Raw genomic sequence first — 20,889 nt, forward strand, 5'->3', positions numbered from 1 at the left:
ACTTTAAGGATATGCTGTCTGCTAAGTTTCTCAGGGGTTTACCTCATTCCCTAAGATCTATAGCATTAACGGTAGTGAGACCTCATTTATCTTTTTTTTCCCTCTTTCTGAAATAAAGTGGGCTTGATACAATATATCATTGCTATAAGTAGTAAGTTACTTTTTAGAATCAAGCACTGTAGATCATAAAAATTAACATTTAAGAAATATGTCAAGCTTTTTAAGTGTAATCCTTGTACTCTAGAGAAAAGTCTTATTCTCTGTTGTAACGCTTAGACATTGTGAGTCTTTTAAAACAATGTTTTGATTACCTTTGTGGCATTTCAAGGGTGGTAGCTGCCAGCTACCTAATGGGTTGATTATTCTAGATTTAAAATGATTACTATGTCCTTATGCCTAACTAATCTCTTTTTTTCTGAATTTTGTTTATTTAAAGTTGAAGTTCGCTGCTAAAGATGGCAGATCCTGATGTCCTCACCGAGGTTCCTGCAGCACTGAAGAGGTTAGCCAAGTATGTGATCCGGGGGTTTTATGGCATTGAGCATGCTTTGGCCTTGGACATCTTGATCCGGAATCCCTGTGTCAAAGAGGAGGATATGCTGGAGCTGCTCAAGTTTGATCGGAAGCAACTTCGATCAGTTTTGAATAATTTAAAGGGAGACAAGTTCATCAAATGCAGAATGAGGGTAGAGACTGCTGCAGATGGGAAAACCACTCGCCATAACTACTACTTTATTAATTATCGCACTCTTGTTAATGTGGTAAAATATAAATTGGACCACATGAGACGGAGGATTGAAACTGATGAGAGAGATTCCACCAACCGGGCTTCCTTCAAATGTCCTGTCTGTAGTAGTACTTTTACAGACTTAGAAGCTAATCAGCTCTTTGATCCCATGACAGGTGAGATTTTTTTCCAATTTATGAGTCTTTCAAGTAACTTAAAAATAAAATATGTATTGTTTTTCTTAAATTGATTCATCTAATTTTTAAACCAATCGTGTTAATAATTATAAAAGTGAATGGATTAGTATAAGTCCACCTATGGTCATTCTTAGTCTTACTGTAATGTTTGACCACCATATTACTTTTAGAAGCTTTTTCACAGCCTTTCTCATTCACAAAGGAGTGTACCCTTCCACCCATGACCCTCCTACCTCTGCTCCCATTTCCACCCCTTATTTGCAGCTACAGCCTGATCTGAAGGGTTGACTTCTCTACCACTTTGAAGTCATTCTGACATGTTTACTTTTAACTTCATTCAACAGTTATTTGAGTGCCTGTTTGTGCCAGTCACTGCCAGAAAGGTACAATACAGTGTATTTAAACGCTTTGTTAGTGGAAGTACAAAGTGTTACTGGTAATGTGTAACTAGGGCATCTAATCTGCCTTTGGAGAAAGCCTCTGGAAGAAGTTAAGTAAGACAGAGCTAAAAGATAGGAGTTAGCCACATGAAATAAGATGGACAACTTTTCCAAGTTAACAAGTAGATATTTAGTCTCTTAGCCATTCATTAGTGGAAGATAATTGTCAATATCATCTATAATTGCTTCATTTAATTCAATGCTTCAGTATTAAGGATTTTTTTTCTTATCAACACAGGCTTGTAAAACATGCATTTTCTAAAAGTACAGTATGTCTAGTATTAACAAACTTTTTAAAGTGCTAGGCTGTTTAGTTGTTTTGTTATTTGTAAACTGTAAAAGAGACTATAATTTTGCTAATGACTCAGTGTATCAATTTTGTAATATTTTCTAGAGGCAAAAATCTTTAGAGAGAGCCAATATTATAAAGTTAGATTGGCCCCTTGTTATGGCAGAATTTGAGTGAACTTTGTAGTTCATAGATCTGCCTTTTAAAAAACTATCTGAAAAATGTAATTTAAACTTTTCACACAGGAAATGTTTTATTGCAAAAAAAGTTAAAGATTAACTAGGAAGAGATCTTGGTTGTAAGAAAATTTTAACCATCCTGAGTAGAAGAATTGCTTGAGTTTGATATAGTGGAATGTTGTAGAATATATCTGGAGAAGAGACTAGAAATGTATCGTCATTTTGTCATTCACTCTAACAGATTTCTTAAAGGAGCTCTGGGTTTTGGTTTTCTGATGCTCTGCAGATGTTAGATTACAGTGGTCGTCTTCATCACTCTTGACTACAGTGGAAGGTGTAATTCAGTCCTTCAGAGAGCGTAACCTATAGTAATGTGCTTCTACTACATTTATTCATTTGATTCTTACTTAATTTCATGAGACTTTCTAAAGGGAGATATTTCCACTAATATATCAGTATTTAGGAGATGGATCCATAAAGCTCTTTGTGTTTTACATAGGGTTATTGTCTGAATGAAACTAGTTGACATCAACAGTTGGCCTGTGTAGGAAGTGGCCTAATGCTGAAATATAGTCGAGATTATTTGAATCAAGGTTTTTGAATCACTGATCAGCCAATACTAATAGTCAACTTAATTGTAATTTCTATCCATACAGTGAAGCCTATGGTATCATGATTGAATATTCTTAGTCATTGGGAAACTTTGTTCTGAGAATATACCTGCCTTTTGATTATAATTTGGCTTTTCATTTGGACTTTGCCTTTAAGGAGAGAATGTGCTGATTCAGTGATATTCGGTCCCAGTCTATGTGTCCTTTCTGGTGTTTTTGTGTTTTCATTATTAATGCCTTGACACCATTCCTCGGTTTTACATTCCCTTTAGAAATCTTGGTCTTTTTCTCTCTGTTCCCTTACTGTGCCCTCCCCTGCTATTTTAAAGAAGATGGGAAAAACGCATTTGGTATGTGTATCAGAGGAGAAGGAGGGAACTTTTTCTGCTATAATCTTTATGCTGTCTTTAAATCGATAGAATTATAGTTTTCATTCTAAGCCCAGTCTTGTACAAAGCTATTCTCCTTCCTGGTTGTTATTGGAGATTGATGATATTTCTGACGACATGATGGGGGCATTTGATGGGCATCTATCTCCATTTCCATTTCCAGCAATTACTGGGTTGAACTGTGGTTTATCTTAGTAATTAGTGGGCATTCAGGAATTAGATTTAAAGCTTTCTAGACTTTACTTTTAACCTGATAAAAAGGTTTTTTTTTTTTTTTAAGATTTTGTTTCTTTGTCAGAGAGAGAGAGAGAGAGAGAGAGAGAAATCACAAGCAGGGGGAGTGGCAGGCAAAGAGAGAAGCAGGGTCCCAGCTGAGCAAGGAGCCCGATGTGGGGCTCAATCCCAGACCCTGGGATCATGACCTGAGCTGAAGGCAGCCGCCCAACCACTGAGTCACCCAGGCCTGATAAAAGTTTTTAACTCAAGCATATGGGCAGCTTTCTGCCACTGGACAAACGGTATTGAGTCTTAGATGAGTGTCCAGAAATTCTAGGGTCAGGAAATTCTGAGTTCAGCAAGAATTGTTTTATCAGCATTTAATTGACAGAAGCCAGTGATTTTTCTACTTCAGTTTATAGCTTTTCCCTACCCCATCTCTTTTTTTTCCTAAAGATTGTGGATTCTTTCCATACTTCCCATTTAGATTTTGCCATTGCTGTTCTTGGTTTGAACTCTCTCCAAATGTTTGATGGTTGGTATGTGTGAGATAATAGAAAAACATATTGGTCTCTGCCCCCAGTTCCTTGCACAGAGCCCCTAAAACTCTTATAGTTTCCTAAGTGATAAGAGCACTCATAACCTCTTTTATTCTAATATTTGGTCTTTGACCCTGGCTTCTGAAACCCTTGTGAGAAGAGTGTCTTCTGTTTTAATGAGGTCACTCTGGGTGGGTTCCTGGATGGCTCCTAGATGAAGGCTCGTCACCCGAAAGACTACGCCAAGACCAAGCTTAGAATTTTCAGCCCACCTCCTATTCTCTTGAGAAGGGAGAAGGGCTGAAAGTGGAGTTGAGTGATCATGCCTATTTGAGAAAGCTTCCATAAAAATCCCAATAGTGTGGGATTCAGGGAGCTTCCAGGTTGGTGAACATGTGGAGGTTCAGGGGAAGCCGTACACTTGGAGAGGACATGGAAGCTCTGCACCCCTTCCTAAATAGTTGGCCCTACACATCTCTTCCATTTGGATATTCATCTGTATCCTTTATCATATCCTTTATTAAACTGGTAAACATAAGTGAGTATATCCCTGAGTTCTGTAAGCTGCTTTAGCAAATCAGCTGAATCCAAGGAGAAGGTCTTTGGAACCTCCCATCTACAGCTTGTTGGTCAGAAGCACCCATGATAACCTGGGCTTGTGACTGGTTGCAGGGGCGGTGTGGGGCAGTCTTGTGGAACCAAGCCCTCAACTTGTGGAGTCTGATACTATCTCCAAGTAGTCATAACTAAGTCGGATGTTAGGACACCCAGCTGGTGTCACAGGGAATTGAGGGAGGTAAAATCGCCATACATTTGGTGGTCAGCAAAACCTGTTTTAATGAAATATGGGAGTTTTATGTAAACAAAACAAAGGCCACATGACATGAAATGTCTCAGATCAGCAAAATAGCATCTTGTGGTTCATAAATCCATGTTTTAGATTTAGCAAGCTTTGTGACCATGTAGGTAGACTTAGTATTTCTTCTACTTTGGTAGTCTTAACTGTGGGTGATTTAGTTAATGGCAAGTTAAATTCAGCAACATGCTTCCCCAAAAGGAAGGGAAGTTCATATTCTTTTTTAGATGTCAAGGTTAGATGATATAGAAATAGCTTTATATTTTTCATTTTTCATTTAAAAATTATGCAGCCATAATGCCAGAGAAAATTTGGAAGAGAGAAAAAAATTACCCACAGAACCATTGTCCTTTTACATATTACTTGTAATTACAATCATAGCCAAAGATAGTTTGTGATCTCTTGGTTCCTTAATTACCAAACTTAAATTATTCCTTAATATACCAAAGTTAAATTAAAAAAAAAGTCTTTTAACTAAGTATTTAATAAGATCTTAGGAATTTAGAGATTATTTTATCTAGTTTAACTCATCAACTGATGTCTGGGTGGGTACACTTAAACATACCTGTGTTTTGCTCTAGGGTTTGGAGGATCCTACAAAGTAATGAAGCTAGGGCTATATAGATTTCTAGGATGTTTAGGATTGCATATTAAGAAAGAATATTCAGCTTGTTTTATTTGGCTCCATGGAAAAGACTTAGAGACAGATTTTAGGATTAGTATAAAAGAAGTCTTTAATAACTTACTGCAAAAGAAAATAAGTGTCTCATAAATAACTCTTCTCTTTTTTTAAGATATAATTATTTATTTATTTGAGAGAGAGAGCGAGTGTGAGCATGAGCGGGGGGAGAGGGAGAAGCAGGCTCCCCGCTGAGCAGGCAACCTGATGTGGGGCTTGATCCCAGAACCCTGGCATCATGACCCAAGCTGAAGGCAGATGCCAAATCAACTGAGCCACCCAGGTGCCCCCATAAATAACTCTTAAAAAGAGCCACAATGTTCTAACTCTTCCACTGCTTAGTTCTGAGTCACTTGGAAATTTCATGTGAACTCCATATCTCCTTGGGATATCATATATAAATTTGGGGTTAAATCGTAGGAGTCCTTTCTTGCCTTATGACTGCAGGTGAAGCTTTTTGGTTTATAAGGTCAGTTTCTTGATCCCCATATCATGAAAATTCCTCAATTTCCTTAACCTAATATTTTTAAACTGTTAGAGTCCTGTGTTTGTGATACTCTTAAAGACTTGTTAATAATATTTACATTCATATATCACGCTCCTTTTTCATGTCTTCATCTCTTTCTACTTAGGAGATGTCTCATAAGCAGTATTTTCAATTCCTGAAATGCTAACAACACAACCACACACACAAACATCTTTCTAGGATTATTTTGCTCATTTTGCTGATTTGGAATCTTGCCCAGGATGGATTCATGAGAACATCATACTAGAAAGCTCAGAGGTGTGGATATGTTTTTTTTGGGGGTGGGGGAAGGTGCTTATTAGAATAAATTAGAATATAAAAATAAAAAGAAGTTAGGGAAAGATTGTAAGGGACAAGTGCCTTCCCTCTTTTACCTGTCTAAAATCTTTAGGCCTGATGTTTTAAAAAATATTGTTGATTTAATCTTGAGGATTTGAGGACTTTTTTTTAAATAAATTTTTTTGTGTGTGTTTAATCCTTTTTGTATTTTGATGCTGATTACATAGAAGCTAATTTGTGAAAGGTTGCTTTTTAGTTTGATGCTGGCATACAGTATTCTTTTGATTATTGTCTTTCAAATAGTCATATCAAAGCCACAGGTTTTTTTGTTTTTTCTTTTTTTTGCCTGCTCAGTGCATGTTGAAATGGATTCGATTTAGGCCTAATTTAGAGAACTTATTACAGGCTTTAATTTTTACATTAGTACTGTACTTCAGTTTGTTGTTTTGCTTCCCAGTCATAGTACATTTCTTCCTCTTTATAGTGAGTTCCAGAATCTGGGAATGTTGTATAATTATACCAAATACAGATGTATCCAGTTAAGGGAAGACAGAAGCCAATTTCATTTAAGTTGAGTTTTAGAGTGTGTCATTCACAAATACATTTGAGCTCTTCTGAGTTGAAAAATTCGTAAAAGCTGCTTTTTTTTTCCATGCAAACAGATGAATATTTTACAGTCTTACGTGTTCTATAGTGAATTGTTATAAGATAGTTTTTCAAATAACTTTTTATTATAGTGAAATAATTATAGGAAATATATTACTATGTTCTTGTCGTGTCTGTTGATATTTTATAATAACAATTCCTTTTCCCATACGTTTCCCCTTGCCCAATTAAACTGAAGAAATTTGCTTTATGAAATAGTTTGGAAATTAGAATAAAAAGTGACTTTTGAGACTAGCATTTTAATATATAAGCCCCTGAATATTTTGAGTTATAAAAGTTATAACAAAGAACATGATGATGCTTTCAAAGAATAGCCTAAGAATGACTGTGTGACTTCTGAATATTAGTTAAGAGAGAGTTGAGTGATTTTGGAGGATTCAAATTAACATTTGTTTTCTTTCTGTTAAAAATACATAACTAATATATTAAGGTAGATGTATTAAGGACTCAAATGGCAAACCTAGTTTTTCCGCTCTGTGCTCTCCCACTCAACCTAGTTCCCGTTCTCACCGCCTTTCATTGTATTAACAACTATTGTTTTGTGGTTATTCTTCCAGTTCTTCTATCTTACCTCTCCAACCCCACCTCACTGCCCCCAAGCCCTTTTTGAAGTCTAAGAAAGCAAAGTGATTTGTCATTAAATATGTTGTTGCTATATCAGCTTTAAATATTAAATTTTGATTAATTCTGGTAGTATTGTCAGGGATTTTTTAGGGTACTTAACTAAAATTGAGTCCTTTTGCATAATCATTGTATTCAGTGGACATGTCATTTTCAGAAGTTTTGTTTTGTTTTGTTTCTTTAAGCAGTAGCTATGACAGTAAAGTGACGGTGTATTAGGATTCCAGAGCCTTAACTTTTAGTCTTGGGTTATGTTAGTAATTATCACGTTCGGTGAATCCTGTAATCATTCTAGGTCTTTTTTTAGCATGTGTAAAATGATAAGTTCAGTCTGTTCTATACCATATATGGTTTCTCTCAACTCTAATTTCAGAGCACCCTTTGTTTTGGGAAATAGTAGATATTTTAGGCTAGGGTTTTATCACTGCTTTTAGAAGATGATGTTAGTCATTTGGGGTTAATTTGAAAGCCTTGGTTAGGAATTGAAACTCTTGGTTGTAGTAGTATTTATGTAGGAAGTATGCTCTATTTAATTAGGCCATCTTCAGAAACACTTTGTGGCATAATGGAGAATAATATTTACAATTTTTTGTCAGTTTTATTTTCCCAAGATTCCAGTTCACTCCCTTTCCCCATGTATATGTAACGCATGAAATATTCATTGAGAAGGGAAACAATGTCCAAATATGCTTCCTAAGGTATATATGGTGGTTGGATTTATACAGTATGTTAAATTAATCCCATATGTTAGTGATATGTCTTAAAGTTTTATAGTTTCCTCTTTATCTCATTAAAATCCTCAGAGTTCTAGTCCTAGTTACTTGGTTTTAACATGGAACTATCAATTGCCTTTTGTTTTATTTTGTTTTTCCTGGAAGTTTTTGAGTGAGGAGAGTTTGTTCAGTTTTTTCACAGGATTGTCTAGATAAGTTATTTTAGCCATTATCTCTTGCTTAGATTTTGCACTGTTTTCTTAACTAGCCTCCATGCTTTCACTCTTGCTGTCCATATGGACTGTTTGTCACAGTAGCCAGTGACCCTTCTTAAAAAGCACATTAGACTCTTTCACTCTTCTGTTCAAAACCCTCCAGAGGCCTCTTCCATCATTCAAAAAAGTCAAAGTCTTTAACAGAACCTATAAGGTCTTTTATCTGCCCCCCCCCCCCCCCAATTTTGGAGACTCTCTCTTTCTCTCTTTCTCTCTCTCTCTCTCTCTCTCTCGTGTTCTCTCCACAAGCATTGTACTGGCTATTTATTTTTCCCTTGCCTGCACCAAGCATATCTTCACTTACTTGCTTATTTACATGCCTTGTGTTCTTGCCAAATATCTGACTCCATTATAGCTTTTAAGTCTCTTCTCGCTTTATCAGAGGGGCCTTCCCCAACTTTCTTGCGCCATAGAGCATACCCCTTTCCACTGTGCTTCTTTTCCTTTATCCTCTTTTTCTTTATTATACTTATCAACACCTGGTGTTATTTTTTTGTCTTGACTAATTGCCACTAGAATGTGAGCTCTACAAAAACAGCTCAGAAGATGATGGGTTAGACATAGAAGGTGGGAAATTTTAGGACATCAATCGCACCTAGCGAAGGGTCCATGGACAAAAGGACGAGACTGATACAAAGTAGAGCTTTATTTCGCGCCAAGCATCGAGAACCAAACCAACCAGCCGGTGCCACCTCTTACAGAGAGGGCGACCCTTCCCAGCCTCGCAGACTAACTTTTATAGAGCAAAGGCCATGTGGTTGGGCCTGGCCACACACAGGTGGCCAGTGAGATTGCAACATACAGAGAAAGCTGCACAGTCAGGCTAGGTCACACACGGGTGGCCAATTGAATTACAATTCACCCCATAGTAGCTATTTGAACTAGCCTATCACCTTGGTCAGAATTGGTGCCCAAAAGGCAGCCCGCATTCTTTGTTAGTCAGGGAGATAGTATGTGCGCTTTACTGATTGGATGTCTTCACCTGGCCTGACTTGTCCTTGCATCTGGGCTCTGTTATCTCTCCCTGACCTGACATGTCCTGGTATATGGGCTCTTTCATCAGGGGCTGGTGGGCCATATTTTACTGGTTTCCCAGACTTGTTTCTAAGGAAGTTTCTCGGGGGGGGGGGGCAGGGTCAGTTTAAGTTTTACTGCATAAACAACAAAATGGCTGTTCAACCGAGGTGAAATCACTCTGGCTAAATAGGCCCTTACACTAGGGTGAGGGCTGTGTGGTAGCAGACATTTGCCTTTCGCTGTTTCCTGGGCTAGCCTTGAGGATTTGGGCTGCAGCATGGCTCTAGCTTCAGTACTATAGCACCTGTGCCATATCAACGCAATTGGGCCCGTTTTGATTTTTTGGGGGGGGGGGGTAGGAAAATGGCTGAGTAATCAGTTGCAATTAATACTCTTTGCAAATCTTTGACAGTGAATTCTGGCCATTAGCTGATGACCTATTCATTGCATGTACTGTAGTGGAAAGCGAAAAAATATAATTTTAAATAATGTCTAATTGTTTAGGGAGTTGACTCATATCTTCCGTCCTTTTCCTCAATTATGATAAACTTCCAAAACATTTTCCTTTTTTCAAAGTAAGGAAGATAAACATTTTTTCACTTTAGTTTTATTTATATTTATTGTTCCTTGACTGAATATGCAGATAATTAAAATAAGTGTGATGTTTGCTAAAATGAATAGCATGTTAGAAAGAGTGAAGTGGAATACTTTGGCCAGCATAATAAATTTTCTCCTTCTGTGTTAAGCAAAAGAAAAACGTTTGAATTTTGTTGAACTTTTCTTATTTTTTTATTCTTTTGTTCCTAGCCCTTCTCTCCCCTCCCCACTCCATCCCCCTGCCCTCAGTTTCATTTTTGTTTTTACATTTTTTTTTAATTTTGGGAGAAAGTTAAAATTGTATAAACCACTTCTTTCCCCTCTTCTTTCCTCCTCCCCACTCTCATGCCAACAATTAGGTCTCCATTTCTTTTCTCATTTTGGAGTGATAACTTTTGGAGTGATAACATTTGGAGTGATAACCAAGTCGTAGAGTTGGGGCATTCATATACTATTGAAAGGACAACCCTAAAATATAGTTTGAAATATCTCTTTGTAAAAGATCTTTTTTCTCCCTACTTTCAATACCTATTAGTTATCTACAACTGGATGTATTTTGATCTTCTGGTGAACCTGATGCATTAAGACTCAGCTGAATAAATGCTGGGCATGTAATAGGCACTTAATGCTTGTTACAAATCCTCTCTCCTGTTTTATATTTTAAGACATTAGAACCTATGTATATATATGGGGTAAGTTTGCTAAATTGTAGCTGGCAGGGATGTAGGTTGGGGAAAGAATGTGTAACTCAGGGTAGTGAAGTGCATTTAGTTTTTGAGTCAGATTCATATTTGCATCCAAGCTTATTGATTTTTGTTTTTAAGTTATGACCTGGTAAACCTAAAACTCTGAGTTTTATTCCCTCGTATGTTAGATTTGGATAATACAGTTGGTACAGACTTGGCTGTGAAGAACACATGGGAATATTTGTGAATAGCTTTCTTAGTTCTTTTGTGGTTTCTGAGTGTAGATGATCAAACAAATGTGTTATCTTTGGACTCTTTTTTTCTCCTAATCCCATCATTTGTCCTGCTTTGTCTGTCTTTGTAGACTCATTTTCTCCCTGCTGCCACATTCTTACATCTAATTTGCATGTTCCCCTCTCAGTGGCTCGGTCACTGTTCAGTTTCCGGTTTTTGCCTTCTTAATCTTGAAATGAAAGATGTCATAGACCTCTGAGTTTCAACTTGTTTCTTCTGTCATACTTAAGTAGTATAATCAATGCACACTACATAGTACAGAGTGGTCCAGTTACAAGAAAAGTTGGGATATTTATCATATCGATTATTTAACAGCAGCTCTCCACCAGAAGTATTTGTTAAAATTCCTTGCGGAATTTTCAAAATTTACATTCCTGAGCCCCACTCTAGACCTATTGAATTAGCATCTCTGGAGGGGAGCCTGCGTATTATTTAAAAATTCCACTAGTAATTTTTATGTTTACAGTCAGTGAAGAACTGGCTTGTTGGAAGACTATCTCAATCCACTGAGGTAGATCAATATTTACAAATGGTAGTTTTGATGGCCTCATGTTCTTTCCCAGAATCCTTCAATCACTTTTCTTTTACTCAAAAATCAAAATCAAAATGAGGCTTGGCATTGAAGACTCACCGTGACCACCCTAATTTATCCTGTTAACTATGATTCTTTTTGATAACTCTGTTCCTACTACACCAAAACTGCAGTTAAGCATTATTTTCAACTACTTTTCTTATGATGGTCTAGAATGGCCTATTCTCCTCTCCCTTTCCTTGAGCTCTACAACAATTGCTTTCAGCTAGAAGTCGTATTCCTTCTTTGAACTCCCGAACACTTAATGTACTTTATTTTTGGACTCATCTCACATTAGTCTCTAGATACCTTTCATCTCTACTAAGCTTTAAGCTTCTTGCTGATAGATTTTGTGTCTTTGTGTGTTCTACCACCACCTACTCAGTAGAAGGGAACTTAGTACATAGTGTGTGCCAAGCCCCCCCACCCATCCCCTCCAGTGCCACCTCTTATTTTGAGAAAGGTTATTTGCATTTTTTAAACTTTTTTTTTTTTTTTTCCCAGAGAGGAAGGGAAAATCCTAAGCAGGCGCCACACCCAGCACAGAGCCCAATACTGGACTTGATCTCACAACCCTGAGATCATAACCTGAGCCAAAATCAAGAGTCAGATGCCTAACTGAGCCACCCAGGCACCCCAAACTGATTTTCATTTTTTAATGTTCACTGAAACTTAAAAAAAAATGCTCTGGTTTATTAAGGTCATCTTAAGTCTTTTTCTGTAAAATGTAGAATTTCTTCTTTTTCTTCTTGGATATCAGACCTGTCTTTTGACAGGATGGTTCTTATTTATAATTTGTGTTTTTGTGATAAACATAGAACTTAAGATGTCAGGCTGTCTTTTCCTTTTATAATGTTACCCAGACGTGATGATTGTTGGGAGACAGTACTTCATGATTTGTCACATGTTATGAATGTCTTGCAAGCAGAGGTAGTGACTGCCTTTTTTCTGGACTATTCTTTTTCATGGATGTTTATTTAGTGAGGAGCCTCAGAAGATATATTCTCTCTAGAGCAAAGGGCAAGTTTGCTTATTGTTCAGTATAATAAAAATAGAGTTTCCCTCCAGAGCACGTTTTCTTAGTGTCTAGTATCACAAAGACAACATTACCTTCTAGAGCAAAGATAGGCATGTTTGTGCTCTTTATAAGAAAGTTGGGTTCCTTAACTTCAGGGTCCCCTGTAACGTAACTCACTGCATGTACAGTTGTCACCCATCCCTCTTTGCATCACTCAGTGGGAACTGGGGCTCAGAGAACTGGCACAAAAGCTGACACTGGCTACTGCTATTGCCATGAGTAATAAAGTTCTTTATTTTTGACCTAGGAGTCTTATGTCTTTCTCTAGCATCCATGAAACTGCAAGGATAATTTGTTAACTTACAAGTAGGATAAAAATCTCAGATCTTGCACAGTTCTTGACAGTAATATAAAAGCTACTCTTCTCAGAACGGCAAAATAGGCCTTGCTGTAAATAACTTGTTAAATCTTAAATCTAAAGTAAGCCTAGGTCTCTGGAAGCTTACTGGGATTAGGCTAGAATTCCTTATGACTACATACTATCTTCTCTTTTCCCCTTCTTTTATTTTCCGCAAAATCAGATTGAGTCAAGTTAAAGGACTGTTATTCTGAGATTTCCTTCTGTCAAATGATGATGTTAACTGTAATCTCCTTTTTTCTCTCTCTTTTTCCAAAATAAAAGCATTGCTATTTTATATGGAGAAACTACACTGACAAGCATGTTGATTTGTTTACTTAGCTGAAGTTTGGAATGTATGCGGTCTTCAAAAGAGAAATGGGATATTTGAGAAGATTTTTTTTTATTTGGTTGTAACATGACAATTTTAATGATAGGTAACCTGATAAATTAGATAAATGAAATATGTTGGATGGTGACAAATGTTAAGGGGGATAAAGGGAAGACAACAATGCTGAAATTTTAGATATTGTTGGCTAAGGAAGCCTAACTGAGGTGACGTTTGAGTGAGGAACTGAAGTAAGTTAGGAGACTAGCCATTTGACTGTCTGAAGGGAAAAACATTCTGAGCAGAGTGAATAGTAAGTACAAAGGCTCTGCAGCAAAGTCTCTGTGGTGTAAGACATTGAGGAGGCTGGGCTGTAATGCTTTGAAGACGCTATGTTCAGAGGATTATAGTGTTACCGTTTGTCTTAGCTGTCTTTCTGTGTGCCTCAAGAGCACATTTGCTTTTTATGTTTATCTGTTAGGTATTTCATTTGAGGAAGGGGATTTTTTTTCCTTTAAAAATAATTTTGAAAACTACTGAATTAGATAACTTTTCTGCATTATTCTCTAGTTTTCATTGATGGTCTCTGAAAGTGCCCATCCATCTTTCAATAGTGAACCTAATCCCACATCAGTGTTTTTTTTTTTTTTTTTAATTCAGCAGGTATTTGAACTCTGATTTAGACTTCATATGATTTATTTTTTCACTTTTGTCTGGATTATATTCTTTATGTTTTTGTTGAAGAGAAGAGGCTGAGGCAGCCTGGAATAGTTAGAGAATAAGAGAGCATACCAACTAAAACCTCTCTAGCCAAGTTTTCTAATTATCCTTTGTTACTAAATGTAAAAGCTGGTTTTCAGTTCTTGTTGACCTTAAAAATTAACACCATCCCATTTCCTCCTTGAGACATCCTATCCTTCTGGTTGTACCTTTTATCTCAAGGCTTCCTCTTTTTTGGGTTTATATCTTGATTGCTTATGCTGTTCACTCTTCCTACCTTTTTAGATACTCTGACTTACTTTTTAGCTTTAGTTACCTCTATGTTGTTGATTCTCCATCAGAATTTCTGTCTAAATCCCATTCTTGAACTCTAAGTGGTTATAAGAATTGGCTTCTAACATAGCCATTTTGATGGCCAGTGGGCAATATGGATTCAGATATCTAAAGCAACTTTTCATCTTTTCTCTGCAAAGCAAAAAGAACTTGTTCTTTCTCTATTTTGGTAAATAATATCCTTGTCTAGTTGGCTAAGCTAGAGTCTTTATGTTGATGTCCAGTAGTTAAAGACCATTAGGTACTTTGTACCCACAGGTAAACAAAGTTGGGTTTATTGATGCTTTCTGCAGCAATGGAAGCCACATGGAGTACCATGGAGTTTCTTGGGAAGACCATGCTTTACAGACTTAGAGAATTTGGGCTTTGATAGGTAATTTGGAGAGAATTCAGGGAAATGGTGGTGGTTTGCTTTGTATTGGGTACTGTCAGGAATGGGGATAATTCTAGGATTTGGGTGTCTTAATAAATCTTATCTAGGGGATGAGGATAGGGTGAGACTAGGACTATAATTGGTAAAGAAGCGACAGTCACTCTGGCAGTGGGATTATTTTGTGTGATTACACAGAGACCTTGCTTTTGCTTGTACTCTGTCAGACTCAGACTCTTACAGGCTTGGTTTTGCCTCACTTCCATCATGGACACAGAAGACTTCAGCTGATGTTGGTAACATGTGAGATTCTGTCTGACAGGAAAACACTACAGCCTAGCTATGAGTGCTGGGCCACCTCCTTGCTGTAAGGGGCTGCTTTTCTCTCTTTCTCACTTATTTGGAATAGATATAAAAGGTCAGGTACCATTTTGGCAGCAGGAAGATGAATGAAGAGTATTTTAGACAGGGTATATGAGCAAAGAATTTGCACGATATTGGCTATTTATGTGAGAAGTGGCAGTGAAACTTACTCTATTTGAAATGTATCAATAGGATCTAGTGTTACTTTGAGTTAGAGATGCCTAGTCTGTTTGCTCCTTACCAGGAAAAGAGGGGTTTAGAGCATGTCTCAATCCATATGTATCAATCACATATAGAGCTTTTTAAAGCTAAATGTTTGCATGCTTAATGTGGGCCAGGCACTAAGTACGTAGATTATTTTTTTTTTAATCCTTCAGGTAGATTGGGTTAGAAATGAAAGGTGCATATCTCTGGCATTAGGAACCAGACTGGAAATCCAAGTGGGGCTACTGGTATGGACTATTAAGTAATGTTTAAGAGTGTGAGTTTGGGTTTGACTCCTCCCTACCAACAATTAGTAGTTATATGATCTTAAGCAATTTACTTATCCCCTTAGGACCTCTGTATTTATACCAACCTCTGAGGGTTGGTGATAACTTAGTAAGTACAAGATACACAATAGCTGCTATAACTGCTTTTATTGCTCTGTGACTTTGGACCAGTCACAAAACTCCTTAGAGCCTCAGTTCTGATGTCGCTTTATAGGTTTGGTATAAGGATCAAAAAGTATACATGGAAGTATTTTATAAACAGAAAGCACTATACAAATAAAATAAATATAATATCTAGGATATTATCTTTCAAGTATTTGAATTTACTTGACAGGTAAAGGACTGTGTTTGGGTTATGATGTTTTTGGGCCAAATTATAGAGAATTAGGATGAGAAATTTAGATTTAATGTTGTTGACTTAAGAAATTCAGCCCCCAGAGGTGCCTGGGTGGCTCAGTTGGTTAAGCATCTGCCTTTGGCTCAGGTCGTGATCACAGGGTCCTGGGATCGAGCCCCATGTTGAGCTCCCTGTTCAGCAGGAAGCTTACTTCTCCCTCTGCCTGCTACTCTCCCTGATGTGTGTGCTCTCTTGCTCTCTCTCTCTGTCAAATGAATAAATAAAATCTTAAAGAAAAAAATAAATTCAGCTACCAGACAGACTTAGGAGTGGGGGGATGAGAGGACAAAAGTGGTGGCATAGGAAACTGGAATTGGAGAGGGAGAACCTAGGGGTTCAAAGATCAGATTTAGGCAGCTGTTTCAGGCTAAGTAATGGTGACCTGGATTAGTGAAAGAACAGTAGATGTGAAAAATCTCAGATGTTTCTAAGGAATTACTACAATTTAGTTACGAGTTGAGTGTGAGGGATATAAAAGGTAAGAACAATAAAGACTTCTTGAACTTTAACTTTGGAAATGGATTGGTTAAGTATGTTTAGGTATAAATGGTTAATAAGTTTGAAAAAACAGCCTTGTGACAATGTACAGGATGCCTAGGGACTTGGCTTTAGGTATTGTTTGGCTTTCCTTATAATGCAGGCCCCAATTTGTAATGTGCAAAAAGCAAGGCAGTTGGAGAAGGGTACAGGTTTCAGTGGCAAGTTTTAAAAAGTTTGGTTTTAAGTATATTTAAGTATAAATATGTTAGAAATATGATGAAAAACTTTGCTGTGCTGCAGGTAGAAGTGAAATTACCTTGAAATGCATTAAAAATGATAGGTGGACAGGTATGTGATAAATATTGATTGTAGAATCTCATTGGCGGGCACATTGATGTTCACTGTAAAATTCTTTGAACTTTTCTGCATTTGAAAGTTTCAATAATAACATGTTAGAGGAGGATAGAGATACAACTCTTAGGTTAAAAACTAGTCTTGAGAATTTCTCTTGCCTGACCTGAGACTTTTGTTTCCTCTGTAGGAACTTTCCGCTGTACTTTTTGCCATACAGAGGTAGAAGAAGATGAATCAGCAATGCCCAAAAAAGATGCACGCACACTTTTGGCAAGATTTAATGAACAAATTGAGCCCATTTATGCTTTGCTTCGGGAAACAGAGGATGTGAACTTGGCCTATGAGATACTTGAGCCAGAACCCACAGAAATACCAGCTTTGAAACAAAGGTTAGTGTTGACCTGTGCTCTCACCAAGAACACTTTTAAGCTGGCCCTTGTTTTAACTCCCAGTACTTTTGAGAGCAATAGTGAGTAAATAAGATACCCACGACATTAAAAGAGGATGTTAGAGAGTTTCTCAGTTTTACCACATTTGTCTTATTAACTTATGCCTGTGATGAAATTTGTTTGTACTGAAAGCAGAATGGTATGGGCCTTGGGCAAAAATCTTTAAATAGTCAAGTTTGACTTTAAGAACTCAGTCTGCTTGGACCTACTGCAAGTCAGCCAATTGTTAGCTAATCCTAAACTGGAAGTGCCTCTTGGGGATATTTGAATTTTCCTAGCCAAGTCCTGAAGGACGAAGTTCTTTGAGGAATAAAGCATTTGTGTGCTCTCTCTCTCTCTCTCTCTTTTTTGTCTTTACTTTGAAGCTTTAACTGTACATTTCTTGTCTTAGTTTTCAGTGCAACTTCTTTGAAAGTAAAGTATAGTAGGTATTACATATGGGTTAATACTTTTTACTGTGGCTCCCTGTTTTTATTAGTGTGCCTTAAAGTTTGAATTACAAAGGTAACCTTGCTTTTGGTGTGCCATAGAAAGTTGTTTATATTCTTTTTTGGAAAACATAAATGTGAACTGGGTCAGGGAGTGTTCTACTCTGCCCCTTTTCTGGTGCCACATGGAGGCTTATAGTTTATACCTTTCCATAGAACCCATTGTTGTAACTGTATGGTTTTCAGGAGCACTCTCAGTACTGTATATGCTGTGGTACTGATGTTATAGAAAAGCCAATTCTGGTCAGTCCTGAGCAACTTGAGTTTCTTTTGGATGGTTAAAACCCATCCAATTATATAGAAAGTTTTATGTCTATATAAGTTGTTAAGAATTTTCTAGCCTAGTGTCATGGACTAGTTAGGATGCCTTTATCTCTGATAACAGAAAACCAAACCAGAGGTGGTTTAAACAGTAAGAAAAACCTGCCTGCTATCACCAGAAATGCTGAGGTAGTATAGTTCAGAAGTAATTTCACAGCTCAGTTACATACTCAAGGATCTAAATTTGTTCCATGTTTATGTTCTGATGAACTCAGCTATTGGTTTTCCTCTTGGGACCACAAGAGGGGCTAGCCTCTGATGGCTATGTCTTTTTTTCTGCAAGTAGAAGAAAATGTCCAAATGTAGAAAAGGGAACTGCTTCTTCCTGTTGTCCTCTTTTAAGATTGAAGAAGGCTTTCCCAGAGGACAACCTTCATCCTACTCTATCCCCTCTTGTCTCACCAGCCAGAATTGCTGCATATGTTTATTTCTAAACCAGCATCTGTCAAAGGAAGTGAGATCACATGGTCGCTGCTTAGACTAGTGAGGGTTTACCTCTGCTGCTTAGACTAGTGAGGGTTTACCTCTTACGGCTGGAGGAGATCCCTGAGTCCTTTGGAGCAAATAGCCATTGGTATTTGAATAAGATCAATAAGCAAAGAAAGAAAGAAACCTCAATTGGTAGGCAACTAATATCATCCACATCACAGATAACTTCTAATTTTTGTACTGGTCATTTGGTTTCTTATCAAGAAGTATTTTTTATATCTCTTTCTGTTGGCTTAAGTAATACCATAACCCTGACATAGAAGCCTATGAGGAAATTGATTTTACAAAAACATATAATTTTCCAAGCCTGTGGGTTATTTCATGTTGAAATATGCTTCAACATTCTCTGATTGTTTTCTACACAATGTAATAGTATCTGTGAATTATTCTTGTGTTTCTTCCTCTAAATATAGTGATTTTTCTGTTTATAAAGATGCTTTCCCATTACAGTAGCATTCATTCAGCACACCACTGACATCCCATCTCTAATATTCTCCTCCTTACATAGTTCATCTCCCATTCAAGGATCTGTATTTATAAAAATATCCCTCACTCCATGCCAGAGACAAGTCTTGGTGGTACAGCAATGCTGGAGGCATGATTGTAGCTCTGTATCTAGTCACCTGGTTTCTCATTAGGAATGATGGTTACTCCAGGGATTAAGAAGAATCAGGAAACAGGAAACAGACTGATCAGGAAAGGTTGACAGGTTGGTCACTAGGGAAGAAAGGCAGAAATGGAGGCAGGCAAGAGAGCTAGAATGGAGTAGCTGGAGCTGCCAGCCAGAAGTAAGCCCAGTTGCTTTCACGTGGTCAGGAGAAGGACTATTGGAACTGGGTTAGAAGGTGTTACCTTGGCTGAGATGGCCTCACCAAGCAAGCATTTGACAAGCTCCACTGCTTGGATATGACATCCTGGAAATGGTATTGATTTAGCCTTTCTACACTGTAGGATCTGCTTTGGAGCATAACAGTTGTATAATAGCTGTCTTACTCCCGGTATAAGAAGAGAAACATCAAATAGGATGGCATGAGCTCAGAGCTCAGAGATGATAGTAATTAATTGATTAAAAAAAGAAACAAGCGGCTTCATTGTTACTTGGGTTACTGATCTGTAACCAATTAAATTCTAGTTTATCCCTAGATTAGAAACCAGAGGCTGCCTCTGCAGAACTCTGTAGTCTTAACTCAAGAGCTGATGGACAGTTCCAGCTTTTCAGCAAGTCAACCCATTGGTGATATTTAAAAACTCTCTCTCTCTTAAATAGAGTTTTTTTTGTCATCAATCTCTCCTTTTTTGTCATCTCTTACCTAACACTCACCTTAAAGATCTTTAAAATTTTAGTTTTGAAATATTCCTCCCTCACCCCTGAGTGAGTTATAGGTCTTAAAATTTCTAAAATTTCTTAAATAATGTAAAAAAGTTCAAAACTGAATTGTCACTTTTGTCATCTTTAAGTAGAATGTGTACATTCTTTCCATAGAAGAAATTTAAATATGCAGAAGGAGTGAACCTACCTGTCTCTCATCTTGATTATCTTTAGTGTCACATTTGCTATTAGATTTGTCTGTAACTGTTGTAAAGGTAGAAATAAAATCTGTATACTCAACTGTCCATAGTTAAAAGTACCTTTTATTTATTTTTACTTATTTATTTTTAATTTTATTTTTTTATTTTTTCAGTTCCAAGATTCATTGTTTATGCACCACACCCAGTGCTCCATGCAAAACGTGCCCTCCTTCATAGCCACAACCAGGCTCACCCATCTCCCACCCCACTTCCCTCCCAAACCCTCAGTTTATTTCTGAGAGTCCACAGTCTCTCATGCTTTGTCTCCCCCTCTAATTTCCCCCGGTTCACTTTTCCTTTCCTTCTCCTAATGTCCTCCATGTTATTCCTTATGCTCCACAAGTAAGTGAAACCATATGATAATTGACTTTCTCTGCTTAACTTATTTCACTCAGCATAATCTCCTCCAGTCCCGTCCATGTTGATACAAAGTTGGGTATTCATCCTTTCTGATGGCTGTGTAATAGTCCATTGTATATATGGACCATATCTTCTTTATTCGTCTGTTGAAGGGCACCTTGGCTCTTTCCACAGTTTGGTGATTGTGGCCATTGCTGCTATGAACATTGGGGTACAGATGGCCCTTCTTTTCACTACATCTGTATCGTTGGGGTAAATACCCGGTAGTGCAATTGCAGGGACATAGGGTAGCTCTATTTTTCATTTTTTGAGGAATCTCCACAGTGTTTTCCAAAGGGGCTACACCAACTTGCATTCCCACCAACAGTGTAAGAGGGTTTCCCTTTCTCCACAACCTCTCCAACACTTGTTGTTTCCTCTCCTGTTAATTTTTGCCATTGTGTAAGGTGGTATCTCAGTGTGGTTTTGATTTGACTTTCCCTGGTAGCTAATGACGATGAACATCTTTTCATGTGTTGTTAGCCATTTGTATATCTTCTTTGGTGAAATGTCTGTTTGTGTCTTCTGCCCATTTTTTGACATGATTATATGTTTT

At 37.4% G+C, this 20,889-nt stretch overlaps 1 protein-coding gene across 7 annotated transcripts in view; it reads left to right on the forward strand.

Annotated features, from left to right (window-relative positions):
• Positions 1–20,889, forward strand: part of GTF2E1 (general transcription factor IIE subunit 1) — a 42,986-nt gene that overhangs the window by 4,796 nt on the left and 17,301 nt on the right. For all 7 annotated transcript variants that reach the window (XM_032852336.1, XM_032852339.1, XM_032852341.1 and 4 more), the window contains 2 exons: positions 437–903; positions 16,806–17,007. In XM_032852336.1, coding sequence (XP_032708227.1) covers positions 456–903; positions 16,806–17,007 — 650 coding nt within the window. In that variant the 5' untranslated portion in view covers positions 437–455. The remainder of the gene's footprint in view (positions 1–436; positions 904–16,805; positions 17,008–20,889) is intronic.

Source organism: Lontra canadensis, unplaced genomic scaffold, assembly GCF_010015895.1.
Source record: "Lontra canadensis isolate GAN:19392208 unplaced genomic scaffold, GSC_riverotter_1.0 scaffold6, whole genome shotgun sequence".
Lineage (NCBI taxonomy): Eukaryota > Metazoa > Chordata > Mammalia > Carnivora > Mustelidae > Lontra > Lontra canadensis.